This window comes from Pseudorca crassidens, chromosome 7 (assembly GCF_039906515.1).
Source record: "Pseudorca crassidens isolate mPseCra1 chromosome 7, mPseCra1.hap1, whole genome shotgun sequence".
NCBI classification, from domain to species: domain Eukaryota; kingdom Metazoa; phylum Chordata; class Mammalia; order Artiodactyla; family Delphinidae; genus Pseudorca; species Pseudorca crassidens.
This window is the reverse complement of record NC_090302.1, coordinates 13,803,401-13,820,685: the sequence shown is the minus strand read 5'-3', so window position 1 is coordinate 13,820,685 and position 17,285 is coordinate 13,803,401. Positions and strand designations below refer to the sequence as shown.

The following is a 17,285-nucleotide window of genomic DNA, read 5'->3' as shown; positions in this document are numbered from 1 at the left end:
AGGAACAGGCAGCTTTGGGAGTAAACATAGTTCTTTCTCATCAGCCCTGAGACAATCTAAAATAATCTTACAATTACCAGATTCCTAAGACCAGTCCATTTTCTCCTCTTCCATAAAGTAAAACAGTATGTAAAGCAAAAACAAAACAAAACAAACAAAAACAAAATCTTGAACAAGAGACTTATTCTTAGAATGGGTAGTCACTCCACATTCAGCTCTTTAGAAATATATATGCTTCATTGAAGAAAGGAGGAAATTTTTCCATTTTGAGTATAATCAAAAATCCCTTGAAGGAACCAAATTGATGAGTTGACTGATTTACAGCTCTAAGATGGAGCAATAAGTACCTAAGAAATGTATAGATTTTAAGGATTTTGAAAAACAAAATAAAACCAAAAAGAACCCAGACCCTCATGGAGTCCATTGCTGATTATTGGTGAGTTCTGGGTCTTTTCCTTGGCCAACAAGAAGTAAAACTGCCTTGATAGATGAAAGACTGAATGGAGAATGTCACTATCTGGGAAGGACAAGGGGAAAGAAAGAGGAGCTAGTGGCTCAGTCTGGAGCCTCTGTTCTCTTAGGCTGTGGTCCTATTACACTAAAATGACCAGGTGAAAAGTAACAATTTCGCATCATGTTATCCTTCGGATATCCAACAACCATCTGGATGGTATTTCTCTGCCTCTGTACAGTAGGAACTATCGGGTTGTCCCAGAGCTGTCGAAAAGTAGCTTTACAGTGCTCAAGGAATGAGCTTTCAATCAGATGAGATTACATTTCTACTTCTGAGAAACGACAGTTTGTCAAACAGCTCCCCCAAGATTAGTCCCAGATTATGAGTGGCTGCTTTAAACAAGCACGCAGCCTAAACACATTAAACAAAGTTTACCTTCGACACATTTGCACATTACTCCTTCACAGACTTTCTGAAGTTTGGTATGGGACATGCTATAAAACATGGTACACTGTTTATCTGCAGCAATGAAAGTGCAATTAGAAGAGGTGGCTTGATGAACGCACAACAATTTACCCCATCAATGAGTCCCTCCCATGGGGCCTTGGAGATCACCTATTCCAAACCCTCTTTTTGCAGCTGAGGCCCAAGGAAGTTAAATTATGAATTGTCTGTCCTAACATGGGTCCCTCTACCCACAAAATATTCTCCCTTTCTGTACTTGAAATTTTACTCTTCAATATTCATTTCTTAGAATGAAAATATTTGGTGCTTCAGTGAATGAGAGGAAAAAAATTATGTTACCTGAGAGTCTATTGAAAGAATTGTAATTGGTAATTATTTATGCTGGAGAAGAAAAGAAACTATATATTTACATAGTTTTGGGGTTTTTTTCTGTCACTCAAGGAGAAGAGAGGCTAACTATGTTCTATATGATTTCAGAAGTAAAACTAGATTGAATGGGTCTCAGAGTTTGGTTCACTTTAAGAATTTTGTAACAAGTAGAACTGTCCAAATTGAAGTCTTCTGTCTTGTGAACCAAAGTGCTCTCCAATCACTTAATATTCTCAGAAGTGGCTGAATGATCAAACGTGGGGGTCATTCATTTGACATTTATCAATACACATTATGTACCTGACACTGTGCTAGAGATTAGGGGCACAAGGATGAAAACATTCTGTCTGGGGTTGTGGAGAAACCAATAATAATAATGCAATGTGGCAACTGCTATAATAGAGCTCTCTGCAAAATGTGATGAGATTATAGGTGGAGGAGAAGTTGATTCTGGGAGGATTAAAGAAATAGTTGGGCGAGTGGGCATCTCTAAAAAGGAGAGATGCAATGAATAGTAAAACTGAACACCAAAGATAAACTTGAGGCAAAGAATTTAAGTTGGGAGCAGTCTAATCCAGTTATTCTAAACATGAAGAAACTGAGGACCAGAGAGGTGAGATGATTTGTTCAATGTCACACAGAAGTTGTTTGTCCAAGTTGGGAATGTTTGTGAGGAATGAGCCCTGGAAGAGGCGATACATACATACATACATCTGTAGGCCTCTAGTGCATTTCTACATAATGAATACAAAGCAGTCCTCTGAAGAAACTTTAGAGTAGAGTTGATTACCTGGTCTGTGGTACTCATACACTGTGAAAGTAGTAGGACTCAGAAACCCAACTTGAAAAAGTTCAACTATCCGGAATCGAACACAAAGGAACTCATTGGAAGGAATCTGTTTGACAAATTCAAGGTTTAAGAAAATTATGGGAGAGGAGAGACCCATAATATTTTAGGCTGCAAATTTTGAATAGTAATAATAAATGAAGAATGGTGAGAGGTGGAACTTACCGAATTCAGTTGCAGAATAACATGTCCATCTTTGATTTCATAATCAGTTAATAGTTGATCCACCCCTTCCACAAGCTAAGGGAACAAAGAGGAAAGCTCAAATTTAATTTCATGGACTTTTTGTTTAAATGCATTCACCCACTGATGGAATGTTAGGTCATGGGGATGTAATCCACTATTTAAAGACATTGAAGAGCAGCTCCTCCTCTTGAAAAAGTCTGAACACGTCATCGTATGCACTCACATTTTTCAGACCATGCAAGTATATGTCCCTATTTCACTTTGAAAAATAAAAACTTAGGTAGATTGTTGGTTTGAAAAGAATATTCTGGCTGATTCTATGAAAGTGTCTATTAGAAGGAATGGAAATAGCTTTGTTTGTAAAATAATGCAATAAACAAAAGCAGGTATCCATAACAACATTTAAAAGAAAACATTTACAGCTTTTAAGTCTTCTGGGTTTGCATTGACTCCAGTAGGCAAAGAGATATCCATCACTGCATGGGAGGACCCAGATGATGATTCTTCACTGCTGAGCTTGTAGCTAAAATAAATTAGAGATTAGGAAATGAAATAAATAAATAAATAAATAAGATTCTTTAAGAAAAGCCCCTGTTCCTTGGTAAGCTTTAACTTTCTAATGTGAGTCTCCAGTTATTTGCTTCTTTACAATATATGTGTTGCAATCTCTGAATTTTAGAGATGCAAGAGATTTCTTAGTCATCTATTCCAACTCTTTACTCACTTGACCGGTTATCTCAATGGACCTCCATTCTGGGGTTGGAAGAGATCATAAAAGCCATTCAGTCCGAGCTCCTAATTAGCTAGTTGAGGAAACTGAGGATGAGATAAGGTACTTGTTCAAGCTCACATGACTATCTCACCTCAGAGCTGCATAAGTCTCTTGATTCTCATCCTAGTTCTTTTTCTAACGGAGAATATTCAAAGAAGAAAATTAATTGTATATTGGAAAGAAACTCAATAAGCATGTTCAGGAAAAGACTGGAAGGAAACACACTAACATGTTAGAAGCTACTTTCTCTGGATGATGAGATTATAAGTGATTATCTCTTTTCCGTGCTTTTCTGTATTTTCTAAAATTTTCATATTAGATATTTTATTTAAAAAAATGTTTCAAGGACTATCCTTCATCTAGGAATTGTGCTTGTGGGGAAGCTGAGGAGAAAGGCAAAGGGGGTAAAATGGGAGATTTGGTTTATTTTGTTTTTGTTTTTCTGGTATGAGGGAAAAGAATACTGAAATTCCCATTTACTGAAATTCCCATTTCCAATACTGAAATTCCCAGTAAATTCCCAAATCAGTAAATTTGGGCTTTATCCCAGTTCTGCTGAGGGTTTTCCCCAAATTATTTTCCCTTTCTAGAGCTCATTTTCTTTTTTGTAAAATTAACTGTGAAGAAGTATAAACTCGTGTTTTAAATTTATCTTTATAATTCCAAGCCTTCATCTTGAGAGGCAGAGAGGCCTGTTTCTATGATTAAGCAAAGTTAGAATACTTAAAGGAGGAGCAGGTTGGTGGGGTAGGGACTGGATGGGAGTCTGGTTCTGCAAAGGTTGAGTTTTAGATTCCAGCCTCACCTTATGATGTGGGAGAGGCAGCCAGACATTTGAGAGTGGAGCTTGGGAGAGCAGTTGGGATTAAAGGAAGAGCCTGGTGAGACAGCTTCATAAAGGGGAAAATGAACTGATCTCACCCAAAGGAATAAATATGAGTGCAATGGGAGGTATTATTTGAATTAGTGAGGTGGCAAGGGACCTCTTTTCCCCAATCATATCTTATTGAACATATATAAAGCAGATCCTACTAGAAGTTTTAGATGTCATATTTACCATAAAAATTTCAATATTATAAAATTTCCGGCTTATAAAAATTTAACCCCATTCTTCACCAAATTAACAATTTAGAACAAAATATAAGGCAACTTGGAACTGAAATGTGACATCTAGCATCTCCCTAATTGGATGGGTGAGTGTCACCAGAAGCAGAGAGCTCTGGCTCACAGATGCAAATACTCTGTCAACATGATGGAAAAGGGCCTCCTGAGTGAAGAGTGTCTATGAAAAGTTGCTGGAGCCTTGATGACTGGTTGCCATGGTGACTGTTTCAACCGTGGAACAGAAACCTTCCTTTCAAGAAGCCCTTTGCCTGCTGCCAAGGACAGCAATCTTTCCCAAAGGCATTTTGTTCCAGGAGAAGGAGAGAAATGAAATCCTTTTTTCTTTTCTTATGAATACAACAGAGAAGTTGTAAAAAGCTAAATACACGAAAGAGACCCTCTGAACATAGAAATTGTGTGCTGGCATTTTTTAAATCAGGAGAGTGTATATTTGAAGGCAAAGAATTTCTCACATGAATAAGTACTGCACAGTTACATTTGGAATTTATCCAACCCAGCTTCAGCATCACAGAGCCAAAAGCATGTTCCACCTGGTTTTTTGAACATTTTGTCCCCGGTTTATAAAAACCAAAGGGTAGAATATGCAGTATTACATCTCTGTTGCTATCTTTTATATATTAACAATCTGGAACTAGGCCTCCTGTCAATGAATTCAAATGAACAAGTTTTTGATGAGAGCCTTTTAATGTATAGCAGAGTTGTGGAACTACCGGAAGGCAATTTGGGATCAGATAGTCCAATATCCTTAGTTTACAGAAGAGGCCCAGAGAAGTAAGCTGATTTGCTGAAGGTCATGTGAGTATTTCATGGCAGAGGCTGCCCCACAGGTGTCCAGCTCCACTATCATAGAGTCCTTGTGCCCACTCAGTGTACCTCCCTGTAGGTCCCACACATTGATTCTAGCTTTGCCCAGAACAAGTTTGCTCATACCTCCCTGTGACAAGTTCTATGGGTTTAAACAGTGATCACACCCTGTCCTCTAGAAGAGAGGTACCCAAGAGTGGGAATGGCAGGAAGCAAGCTGCCTGGGAAAGGGTGACCTTAACAGGACCTTAGGGAATGAGGAAGGGTGTGTGAGGGGGAACAGATGGCAGAGACTGGCCAAGGAAGGAAGGAGGGACTTCGAGTGGGCTAGCTGATGAAGGAATCCTGAGAAGAGAGTGACTGAGCTAGGGACCACAGACAGGGCTGCAAAATGCTGGGAAGGAGGTGGTGAGAAATTCTGTGCTATTCCTCAAGGTCAGTGGTCTCAGATTACACTAACTGAAGGATGTGGTTTAGAAACTGGACTGGGCATCAGGGTCTGGGCTTTGAGGTCCTAGCTCCGCCTCTAACTCTGTGAGAATTTGGCCAGTTACTTCACCTCTTGGGGTCTCAGTTTCTTTACTTCTAAAATAAGAGGATTACTATATCATCCCTAAAATCCTTTTCAGCTCCAATCTATGACACAACTCTATGGAATTTCTAGTTTACCCATACTCAGTGCTTTGCATCATGTGTGATTATAAGTAAAAACAGCAAAATACCAGCCAGTTGTTGAGAATAGGAAGAATTAAGGAAACAGAACAGAACAGGAGGTACTAAGGGGTGGTGGAAAGAAGGAAGAAGCCTGTGTTCTAGTCCTGGCTCTGCCATTAACTGATTCACTCTGTGTGATCACTAAAGTATATATACATATTTTCAAAAACCTATATTTTCATAAACGTTTTAGGATGGTGGTTTGGTAAGCAGAATAATGGCCTCCAAAGATGTCCACCTCTTAATCCCCTGAAGCTATGCTTACATAGCAAAAGGGACTTGTAGGTGTGATTAGGTTAAGGATCTTGAGCCATGGCGATTCTCCTGATTGATTATCTGCGTGGGTCCAATGTGATCACAGGGGTCTTTATAAGGGAAATAAACAGGAGGGTCAGAGAAGGAGGTTACGGTGATGGAAGCAGGGGTCTGAGTCAGAAAGAGATACTGGAAGATGCTGTGTTGCTGGCTTTGAAGATGGAGGGAGGGGCAACAAGCCAAGGAAAGCAGGTGCCTCTGGAATCTGGAAAAGGCTAGGACGTGGATTCTCGCCTAGAGCCTCCAGAAGGAACGTGGCCCCAATAACACCTTGATTTTAGGACGTCTGACCCCCAGAATTATAAGATAATACATTTGGGTTGTTTTAAGTCATTACAGTTATGGTAAATTGTTACTAGCAGCAATAGGAAATGAAGATAGTGGCCAATTCAGGCTTTGGAGTTAGTTTGCTAAGGGCTCAGCATCCATGGTTCTTAGCCCTGGCTACCGTTAGAAGAACCTCCAGGGGTGAGCCTGGATGGAGTTTTGCATAGTTCTAAACTCTCTCCAGCTGAATTCAATGTGCAACCTGACTTGAGAACCACCGGCTGGCTGATAACGGCCAGGGATTTTACTGGGTGAACATGATTTTTCTAAGTAAAAGTGTGGAAGCTGCTTCTGAGAGAATCTTTTGCTCTTTCTTTTCCTAATACCTACGTATCATATCTTTACCTTTCTGGAAGACAAATTAATATTTTAGTGTTTGAATTAGAAAAAGGCCAAAAATGGGAGAGAAAACTATATATGAGCAAAACAAAGCTGTTCTGTACAGTAAGTAGCTATTTAATGGAATAAATTGATACAGCCACTATGGAAAACAGTATGGAGGTTCCTTAAAAAACTAAAACTAGAACTACCATATGACCCAGCAATCCCACTACTGGGCATATATCCTGAGAAAGCCATAATTCCAAAAGATACATGTACCACATTGTTCACTGCAACACTAGTTACAATAGTCATGACATGGAAGCAACCTAAATGCCCATCGACAGATGAATGGATAAAGAAGATGTGGTACATATATACAATGGAATATTAGCTATAAAAAGGAATGAAATTGGGTCATTTATAGAGACATGGATGAATCTAGAGATTGTCATACAGAGTGAAGTAAGTCAGAAAGAGAAAAACAAATATCATATATTAACACATATATGTGGAACCTAGAAAAGTGGTACAGATGAACCGGTTTGCAGGGCAGAAATAGGGACATAGATGTAGAGAACAAACGTATGGACACCAAGGGGGGAAAGTGGCGGAGCGGGGGTGGTGGTGGTGGTGCTGGGATGAATTGGGAGATTGGGATTGACATATATATACTAATATGTATAAAATGGATAACTAATAAGAACCTGCTATGTAAAAAAATAAATTAAATAAAATTCAAAAAAAACAAAACAAACAACAACAAATGAATGGATGAAGAAGATGTGACACATATATACAATGGAATATTACTCAGCCATAAAAAGGAACAAAATTGAGTTATTTGTAGTGAGGTGGATGGACCTAGAATCTGTCATACAGAGTTAAGTAAGTCAGAAAGAGAAAAACAAATACCGTATGCTAACACATATATATATGGAATTTTAAAAAGCGGTACAAATAAACCTAGTGGCAGGGCAGGAATAAAGACGCAGACGTAGAGAACAGACTTGAGGGCACGGGGAGGGAGGGTGGGGAAGAGGAAGCTGGGATGAAGTGAGAGAGTAGCACTGACATGTATACACTACCAAATGTGAAATGGATGGCTAGTGGGAAGCTGCTGCATAGCACAAGGAGATCAACTTGATGCTTTGTGACGACCTAGAGGGATGGGATAGGGAAGGTGGGAGGGAGGCTCAAGAGGGAGGGGATATGGGGATATATGTATACATATAGCTGATTCACTTTGTTGTACAGCAGAAACTAACACAACATTGTAAAGAATTTATACTCCAATAAAGATGCAAGAGAAAAAAAAAGAATACCTGCTATGCTTCTCATTAAAAAAAGCGAACAATTTTGCATCTTCTGGACATTCTTATAATTCAAAAATATTTGAAGAAATAATACTCTGGCAGAAGTGAGACCCTGAAGTCTACTCTCCCCTTGGTGGAAACTGGCTCACCTGGCACATGCCACTATGCGCTTGTATTCCGAGTTGCTGTAGCTGCGGGCTGGCACACACAGCAAACAAACAAGCAAACAAACAAACAAAAATAAGAGTAAACCGTTTTTAGCTGTTTTGCAACATGTCAGAACAGAATCATTAATGAGCATGTCTCTAAACACACTTAAAAATGATTTGTGATTTGGTAGTTTTCACTTTTGATGATTTTAATGGAGATTCGTGGCTACTGACAATCCCAGGAAGTCTTAAAACCATTAGAACAGTTCTCTGCTCTCCAAGAACTTATAATTTAAGGAAGGAGTCATTTAAGGTAAATATGTGTTGGTCACATGTCTGGGGGAGGTAGCAGAGAGGAAGAGCCGACGCCTGGATTTGCTGGTAGTTGGAAATTTTCCTGCAGGAACAGGCTTCTGAGCCACAAACAGAAGCTATCAGGGCAGAGGGTAAAGGAGAACTGGGGTGTGCAAGTGGCCTTGCTTCTGGACTGGGAGGGGAGAACTAACCCATCAGAAGAGGGATGAGAGGGCCACAGGTTAAAAAAAAAGGCACATTAAGAAAGGATCATAAGTCCTGGAGAGATCAAGTTGAAGGTGGGGGCAGAGAAATGTGCATTTGCCAAACTCCTTGGGATACAGAAAGGGTAAGGGATGGAAACCCAACAGAGTGATGAGAGAAATTCAGGGCCCAGGAATGGAACACTGACACAAAAGTAACAGAAATTCAAGTTTCTGAAATTAGACCCTTCTGTGGCTTTACAGCTAGTTACATTTTTTTTTTATGCTAGTTACATTCTTAAAGTAATTTTCAGTCAAAACAATTTCTGGATCAATAGCGGATACATTTAGCTTAGATATTGTTATTTAATATCAAATTCCAACTATTATTAGTTACCTGTATTATAATAAATGGCAGTTATGTTTACTCAGATGTCAACCTGTTAAAGAATTTGAATAAGAAAATTGTTTTTTGATTTAGCATGTTTTTCCTAATCAGGGAAGCTCTTTGGCATTCTTTATGCTTAACCAAAATTATAGTGTAAATCATGATGTTTTACCTTCAATTTGCTGAGTTTCAATTTTCAAATGGAAGCTGCAAATTTCCTCAGAGGTACTGGTTTTGTGAAACACAGTTTTTACCTATATTGGGACAAGTAAACAAGAGTATTCTGTTTAAAACGGGGAGTGGAAAAGGTATTATGGCAGTACTGCGGCTAGAAATGAGATGCTTAAAGTATTTTCACCACCCAGTGCAAATGGTGTACGTTAAAGACCATTTTCCCAGCAACCGGACTTTCAGCAAACTCCACAATTTGAAACATAGCTGAGAAGCCCAAGGTAAGCAAAAAACGATCTCTGTCCAGTCAGAACCTTGGTCCAAATCCCACGCAGTCAAATCTGAGCACCTCACTCTACAGGAAAGTTTTTAAGACTTTCATCCTTGTACCTGTACACTAATTTTACAGAGAACACCACAAGGTCATGAAGTATGGTTTTCTTCAGCCCACAAACCACTGTGGTAACAACAAATTATAGGTATGCGTGGAAGGGCAGGGGTGCTGCCAGAAGTAGGTATGGTGAGAGTGACCAGAAGTGACAGAAAAGTGGACCATCCATCTCCCCACCCTCACGCAATCTTAGAAGCAGTCTTTGAAGGAATAAATGTACTAAAGATGAGCACACAATTAAATAATCAACAGAATGTTAACTTATGCTCCGAATACATAGTTTATTTTATTTGAGGCATTTGGCAGTTACACGTTTTTCTAAGCTATTTATATGTGTCCATGCAATCTATGGTTAAAAATAGAAGAAACTTAAGCCCTTACATATCCATCAATCCCCGATGATGCTGGACAAATGAGGTGCGACTACGTTACTAACCACCACATCCATGTATATACACGTATGAGTGTATACATACAAGTCACATGTATATATACATATATAGACATAAAAATTATTTATCTCTCTATATAATTATATATATATATAATTTCCACAAATACACAGACTACATACATATAAAGATTAATATGACCATTTTCAAAAAGAAATTGTGGGGACAGCTACCAAGATAGCTAGAAAGAATGATAAATGACTCTTACGTCAGTCATGGTTACCCAAGCCCAGATTTCTGTAACTTTGTGGCAAAGTCCCTAACTTTCTTTTATGTTACTTAGTACAAGCTGACACATAACCCCAATTAAGTCACACATAACCCCAATTAAGTCGGCTCTCCATGAAATACTCACATGCACTGTAGCCAAGCCATTGTTTTGTCCAGTACTTAGGACAACAAGGTCATCATTGAAAGGCACCTGGAAAGATTTTTGCGTTCAATATTATTTCTCATGCTTATTTACTTTGCACAAACACGGATTTGTAGGCTGTGGACAGTAAGAACTATTTCCAGTTACTTGTATGTTTAAATATACCTTAAAATAATCTAAAATGTGGTAATTAGAAAAATACGTATTAGCATCTGTAACAGATGATTTCAAAGGTCCCATCCGATTATAAAATACTATAAAAAAATCCTTTATTTACCTCTACTGGCCTCCCAAGGAAATTCTTCTCTGTCATCTTATAATAGTAGAGGTCACCTTTACGCTTGTAAGAAACTTTGATATCCATATTCAAGTGGAGTTTTTTAACCAGGAGTGAATACTCTGTCAGGCCCTCGATGGCATTAATTGTATCCTATCAACAATCAGCAAGGCACAAACATAGGTTTACTTATTTATGTACTCTCTGTTTACAAATACCCTTTCTTATGAGAAGGTGAGTCAGCATTGCCTGGAGATGAAACTCCAGCTGACTGAGTGAAACTGGTTAAGGGTCCCCATGTGGAGGTGGAAGGAAGATCGTCCCCCTCCCCCAATAAGGATGCTGCTGTTAGCAGGGACAGAAAGGCTGTGTGGCCTCAAGTCCAGGTTCTCTACATGTCCTGAGCACGTGACTTCAGGCAAGTCACTCTTTGCAGAATACCTCCAACTCCTTGCATGACAATGTATCTCCTTCCCATCCTTAAGTCTCAGCTTAAATATCCGCACAGTGAAGCCATAAAGAAGCTCCCCCTTCTCATTATTCTGTTTTAATGTTCTTCCCTTCTGCCCTTTAGAGCATTCATCTCAATTGGTAATATTTTTATGTAGAGTTTATCATTGGCGTCCCCCCCTGCAATATAAGATTCATGGGGGCAAGTAGTATATTTTTCTTGGCATCCATTACATTTAGTAAGTACACACACATGGTAGCTATTCAACAAGTATTTGTTGAAGGAATAAATGGATGAACTTAATTTTTCTGGACTTCATCTTCTTCATCTACAAAATTAGGAAATGTGGCTGGATCAGAGATAGCAAATTTGTGGCTACCCTCTCTGCCCATGTCCATGCAGCCAGTGCTAATAAGCGGGGTCCTCTCTTCTCTAAGCCTCCAGTTGTACCCACGATGAAACCATTTGCCTCCTCGGATTAGATGATCACTAATGTCACCCTGAAGGACCCCTCTAGCTCTAAATTTTATATACATATACACACACACCCTGTCATTGTCCAAGCATCCAGGGAACAGGGAAGATGCTAACATTTGAGATAAACTTGAATGTAGATGTACACTAAACAACTGCATATAGTTATAATGTAAAATATACATACTTAAATGAGTTTACATTGGTAGGTAGATAGATAAACATGTTAGTAATCAGTATTCCTCTCACCTTTTATTTGTTTCGTGGACAGAAACATCAGTGCCTTTGCAGGGCAGCTGCTGTTCCTTACATAGGAATTAACTCTCCTAGCCCTTCATGGTAATTAAGAATCATAAAGGAAGTACTGGGCTTAGAGTCAGGAGACGTGAGTTCTGATTTTGGCTCTGCCACTAACTCCCTGAATCAACCTCCTGAGGCTGACTTGCTCCTCTGTATAAGAAGGGTGTCAATGCACATATCCATTAGGGTCCTTGATTCTAGTCCTTTATTCATATCTTTGGTATGCTCCCTTGGTGACAGAAGCATGGAGGTCAGAAGGAGTGTGGAATGTGTGGTGTGGGAGGCACTAAAAATATCTCCAGGAGGATGGACCCTGAGAAAGAAACATTACCTGGGTCGAATAAAAGCCACCTCCATACCTCTGCTCTTCTGATAGCCATTTGATGATTAGATTAACGTAATTCATGTCTTTCAAGCTCAGGCTGGTAAGTAAGGCATAGGCCGTGGTTTCTACCATGTGTGCTGTGCTGGTATAACGTGCAGAGCCGTCTTTCTGTTGAAGATCATCTTTCCAAAAACGATATATTGGTGGATTACCTGAACATCAACAAATCACACTGGTAAATATGATGAAAAGTGTGAATTTGGCATAACAATTCTAGCAAGTTTCTAGAAGTTTCTTCCGGTAGTGGCCTTCTGGTTTCCAGAAATTTTTTACTCTTTTGTAAGAAGAACTTTCTCAAGGTGACCAATACAAACAAGGTCCCTTAACACAGGGCTCTTTTAACCTATAATGGAAAAAATCTAAAAAAGAATGTATATATATTTATATATATAAAATATATGTATTTTACGTACATATATAAAATTGACTATAGTTCCCTGTGCTATCCAGTAGGACCTGGCTGTTTATCCATTCTATATATAATAGGTTGCATCTGCTAATCCCAACCTCCCACTCCATCCCTCAAAATTTTGATGTTATCTATTTACACATCAGAATTACCTGATTTGCATGACTTTGGACAAAATGTTTTCCCTCACTTGTGGAGGCTGTATTTAGAATGAAAGTTTTGGTTTTTAAAGATACTTCCAGATCAAACATTATTTGAATTATTAAGTTCCTTTCTAGCTCTTAAATTCTATGATTTTATGATTCATTTCTTACAATACCCAAGACATTTCTTTTGTGTTATTTGAAAAGTATTATACAAGTGGTTTCGAGGTATATGTTAAGAGTCAGTCATTTTTAAATGATGACAGAAGTCAAATTTTGTAGATAATGATAAACCTCATGTAAGATTTATTAAACTTTTAGAAAACCTTAGTCAGGAGACGGCTCAGAAGTGCCCAACCATGCCGGTGCTGGTCTAGGCACATTGGCCAATGACCACAGCTCCTCTCTATTTCTTTACTCTTGACCCATAGGAAGCAATATCTTTACTTTGTAGTCAACCTGGTACAATACAAGCTAGGTCATGCACTCTCCTGGGGCTCACACTGGCCCCCACAGCACCTTGATGTGAATGAGACTCAGGCACCCCTTGCTCAGGGTAGAAGCTGACTCAAACCAGGGTGCATGGATGGGGGAGCAGAGCACAGGCTGGATTTCAGCCTTAATTCACCTGCTTGCTTGGGTGCTTTGAACATTGCACAACTGTATATAGGAGTCCTGCAGAGCTCCAGTAATGACCTCCAAGGTCCTACATGGCACTCCCTCACGCTTTCCTTCCCTGACATCACTTCTTACCCTCATCTCATTTCTCTCCAGCCATACTGGCCTCCTGGCCTTTTCTGGAGCACCAGGCATGCTCCTACCTCAGTAATATGCAAAGTTGTTTCTCCACCAGGAAACACCCTTCCAGAGAGCCACTGGCTTGCTTCCTCACCTCCTTCATGTCTTGACTCAAACACCATCTTCTCAGTGAGGCTTAAGCCTGACAACCCCATCTAAAATTACAACCCACCCCCTCGCCCTGTGTCACTTCCCTGCTTCATTTTTCTTCACATCAGTCATCACTAAGCTATTCAGTATATTAAATGTTTTAGCTATTTATTGCGTTTGTCTCTCCCTAACTAGAATGTAAGCTTCATGAAGGCCTGAATTTTTTTTTTTTTTTTTTGTCTGTTGCTTTATCCCCAGAGCCTAGAACAGTGCCTGGTGCATAGGAGGTACTCAATACTCAATACACATTCATTCCTTTGTTGAATTAAGGAATGGATAAAAATGTGCTGAATGAGTGACTAAGTAAATGAATAACAGCGCTTATTCCTTTGTACTGTGATGATTTGTTTCTTGAGGGCAGGGATGGTGTCTCACTCCACTATGCATGCCACCACCCCTTCCCCAATTAGCAGACGCTACATGCCTAGTAGACACTTGCCGAGTACCTGTCAGGAACAAGTCATACCTTTAACCAAAGCTTCCTTCTTCAGGGCTGAGACAATTGAACGAAACTGTGGGTGTGTTTTATCTCCCAGGGAAAGAGCAAAAGCAGCGATGGCCAGTGTAAAAGTACTCTTGGTCGAGAGGGTATTTTCAAGCAGAAAGGTGTCAGCTTTAGTTACAGCTGTGCTGACTTTCTGGAAACAAGAGCAGAAGATACCTAAGTTTCTTTGTCAAGCATCGGCCTATCAACTGATGGGACCTGCCCCCAGATGGTGCCACTCTGGGGCAAGCAAGGTGAAGGGTGGAAAGAGAAATGACCTAATAGAAATGGATGGTGTCTCCCTGAAGCAAATCCTTCCGGGAGAAGGAGCAGAGTGTAACCTGGAAAGTGAAAACGAGATTGTCCACATCCAGTTGTTTTAGTTTCTGAATCCTCCCCTCCTCGGTAGAGGTTTTTCCACTGAATTTCTGCTTCCCATGTCAGACCTAGCCTCTGGGAAGAGGAAGCACCAAGTATAGACACAGCTTTCTCCATTCCCCCCCAGCATAGCTGAGACAGATTCACATTTTCAAAAGGAGTTTTAGTAACTAAAACCATCAGTAGCAGAAAAAGAGCCAAGCTGTCAAAGTACTTTTTGATCCTAAGGATTCCTGGGAAAATAGTCTTTATGACTTTGTCCTGAGACGACTAAAGTAGTTATTTTGGATAAGTGGATGAGGAGGTGGCATGGTGCATTGCTGCTGACATCTTGCCTGGTGCATTCTCTCCCAGCACCACTGCTAACTTCTCCTTGTTGATTATTTTGTCTTGCTGGATATATATATAAAACAATTCTCTTGAACTAAACTAAACGATTATTTTGTTTTGTGGTTCGAGTCCTATCAATCCCCTTGGGTTTTTCCATCTTGGTTCTGTCTGCTGGTTTGAAGGACATGTCTAATTTACTTCCCAGATCAGGGTCTCAATTCTGTTAACCTTTGGAATCTTCTATATTGATTCACTTAAGTGGATCCTCTCCTTCCTCCCTTCATCTTCCAAGCAAATGAAACAGCACAACCCAAGGCAGCAAACGTGGTATGGGGCATCCTCAACAGTTCTGTGATACAGAGTACCTCAACACTCTGTATTCCGGGTTATAGAACAACAGTCACATACGTGGCATAAGATTTAGCAGAGGTAAGAGTAGGAAGCTGCAGACACGGGGTCATTTTCTCATCACAGTCAGAAGTTATCTGTTCTAATCACAGCTCTACGAGTCAGTAGCCTGTGACATGGGACAATTAAATTCACCTTTCGTACAGGCCTCAGCTTTCTCAACTGTCAATGAGTGGGTTGGACTAGATGTTCTCTAGTATCTATCATAATTCTGAAATCCTTAAATTCTGGAGTTAAAGTTATTTTCAAGCCCCCCTCTTACCTTCCCCCCTCCCCCCAAGAATATGGTATGGAAAAAGACCATGGGTGTTGGAGAAAGAAAACTCTTACTTACCTCCAGAGGGCATATATCAAAGGCCTTTCTAATTCCAATCACAGCAAAAGCTGTAAGATATAAAGTTTTCTCTCGGGCTTCAATGGGCAAGGTACCCTAAAAGTAAGCAATGTTTAAAAAGGAGAGCAAACTGGTGTCTTTAAAGTGAAGTGACCTTGCTCTAATCTTTATTTTGGACCTACTCTCCTTCTCTCCCTTCATGCACTCTAGTTGGACTGCTTGCGTTTTTTCAAAGCTCTGAGTCTTACATGCTTTCACTTGCTTTTCTCTCCTCCACCTCTCTACCCTGTAGCTCCACTTCATACCTCTTTACCACGTTCAAGTTCACCCTCTCCTTCTAGACCCTGTTAAAATGCCACCTCCCCTGAGAAGCACTATTCTGCCTCTGTTCTCCCACATTTTCTCCTCTTAGGGCAGTGACGTTCCTATGCAATGCTTCCAAGACCTTCCAGTAAGTAACCTTCACTTTTTTCTCCAGCTTTATTTTGTGCCACTCACCCTCTGGACTTCTCGGCTCCAGCTCTTTTAATGAACCACCCTCTCTCTACTTCAAGATAACAGGCATGATGTTTGCTCCACTTGCAACACTCTGCCTGCCTCCCTCCTACCTAGCTCCCAGGGACCTGGTCAACCCATTTTCTCAACTCCCCCAATCTAGGTTAGAGTTTCCTGCTTTCAAAGAAACTGTATTTCCCTTTTCTTAACATGAATCCCACACTTGAAATCACTTACTCAATGTCTGACTTCTCTGCTAGACTGTAACTGCCATGGCCTCAGTGACCACACCTGTTTTGTTCACTGTTATGTCCCTACCATGTAGCACTTTGTACACATACAATACATACTTATTGAATAAATAAATGAACACACACACTTCAATCTTGGTTAGAGTTATTAGCATTTATACCCCACTTTCCCTACCAGTGTGTGAGCTCCTTTGTGGCAGGGATACTCTGGTCCATCCTTCCCACTCTTCCTCCCCCATGGTGCCCCAAATAGGCCCTTGCATGTTTTAGGTGCTTAGTGAATGGTTGTTGAATGGATACGAATAGATGGATGGATGGGTGGGATCTTAAAAAAAATTGTTGTAGTATTTTACTCTTCAAATAGCACCTAGATGATGTCAGTTGCCCCCATTTCTTGTGTGAGTCCTAATTGGTCCTAATTATGGGACCCCTGTCAGCCAAGAGGCTGCTTGTGCCTGATATGAAAGGGATTGGATTGGGGCAGGCAAAATAAATAAATAAATAAAAGCTGTTGGATCCTAAAAAATACATTCTAGGAGTAGAAGATGTTGTAGCAGTATCTTGCAGAGGTTTTGCAATTCAAGCATGTAAGTGGATTCCAATTTCAAACAACACTTTGTTGTACTTTTAATAAATTGACCCCACTCTTTCTAACAGAGTGTAAATAGGATCCCTTCCGTGTTTCACAACATCTCGCAGTCTTGACCTGTAAGAAGGCTCTGAAGCTCAAGTTCAGATTCATACCAAGTGTACGTGGACAAATTAGCACATTTTACCCGTTC

General features: G+C 40.0%; 1 protein-coding gene across 1 annotated transcript in view; it reads right to left on the bottom strand.

Annotated features, from left to right (window-relative positions):
* The window catches only part of C5 (complement C5), a 77,434-nt gene that overhangs the window by 8,676 nt on the left and 51,473 nt on the right, over positions 1-17,285 (bottom strand). Inside the window, exons 27-37 of the mRNA XM_067743476.1 lie at positions 15,758-15,853; positions 14,290-14,461; positions 12,270-12,475; positions 10,714-10,866; positions 10,419-10,484; positions 9,222-9,303; positions 8,165-8,213; positions 2,742-2,844; positions 2,301-2,375; positions 2,079-2,184; positions 890-973 (exon numbers count right to left, since the gene is read on the bottom strand). Of these exons, the coding sequence (XP_067599577.1) occupies positions 890-973; positions 2,079-2,184; positions 2,301-2,375; positions 2,742-2,844; positions 8,165-8,213; positions 9,222-9,303; positions 10,419-10,484; positions 10,714-10,866; positions 12,270-12,475; positions 14,290-14,461; positions 15,758-15,853 (1,192 nt within the window). The remainder of the gene's footprint in view (positions 1-889; positions 974-2,078; positions 2,185-2,300; positions 2,376-2,741; positions 2,845-8,164; positions 8,214-9,221; positions 9,304-10,418; positions 10,485-10,713; positions 10,867-12,269; positions 12,476-14,289; positions 14,462-15,757; positions 15,854-17,285) is intronic.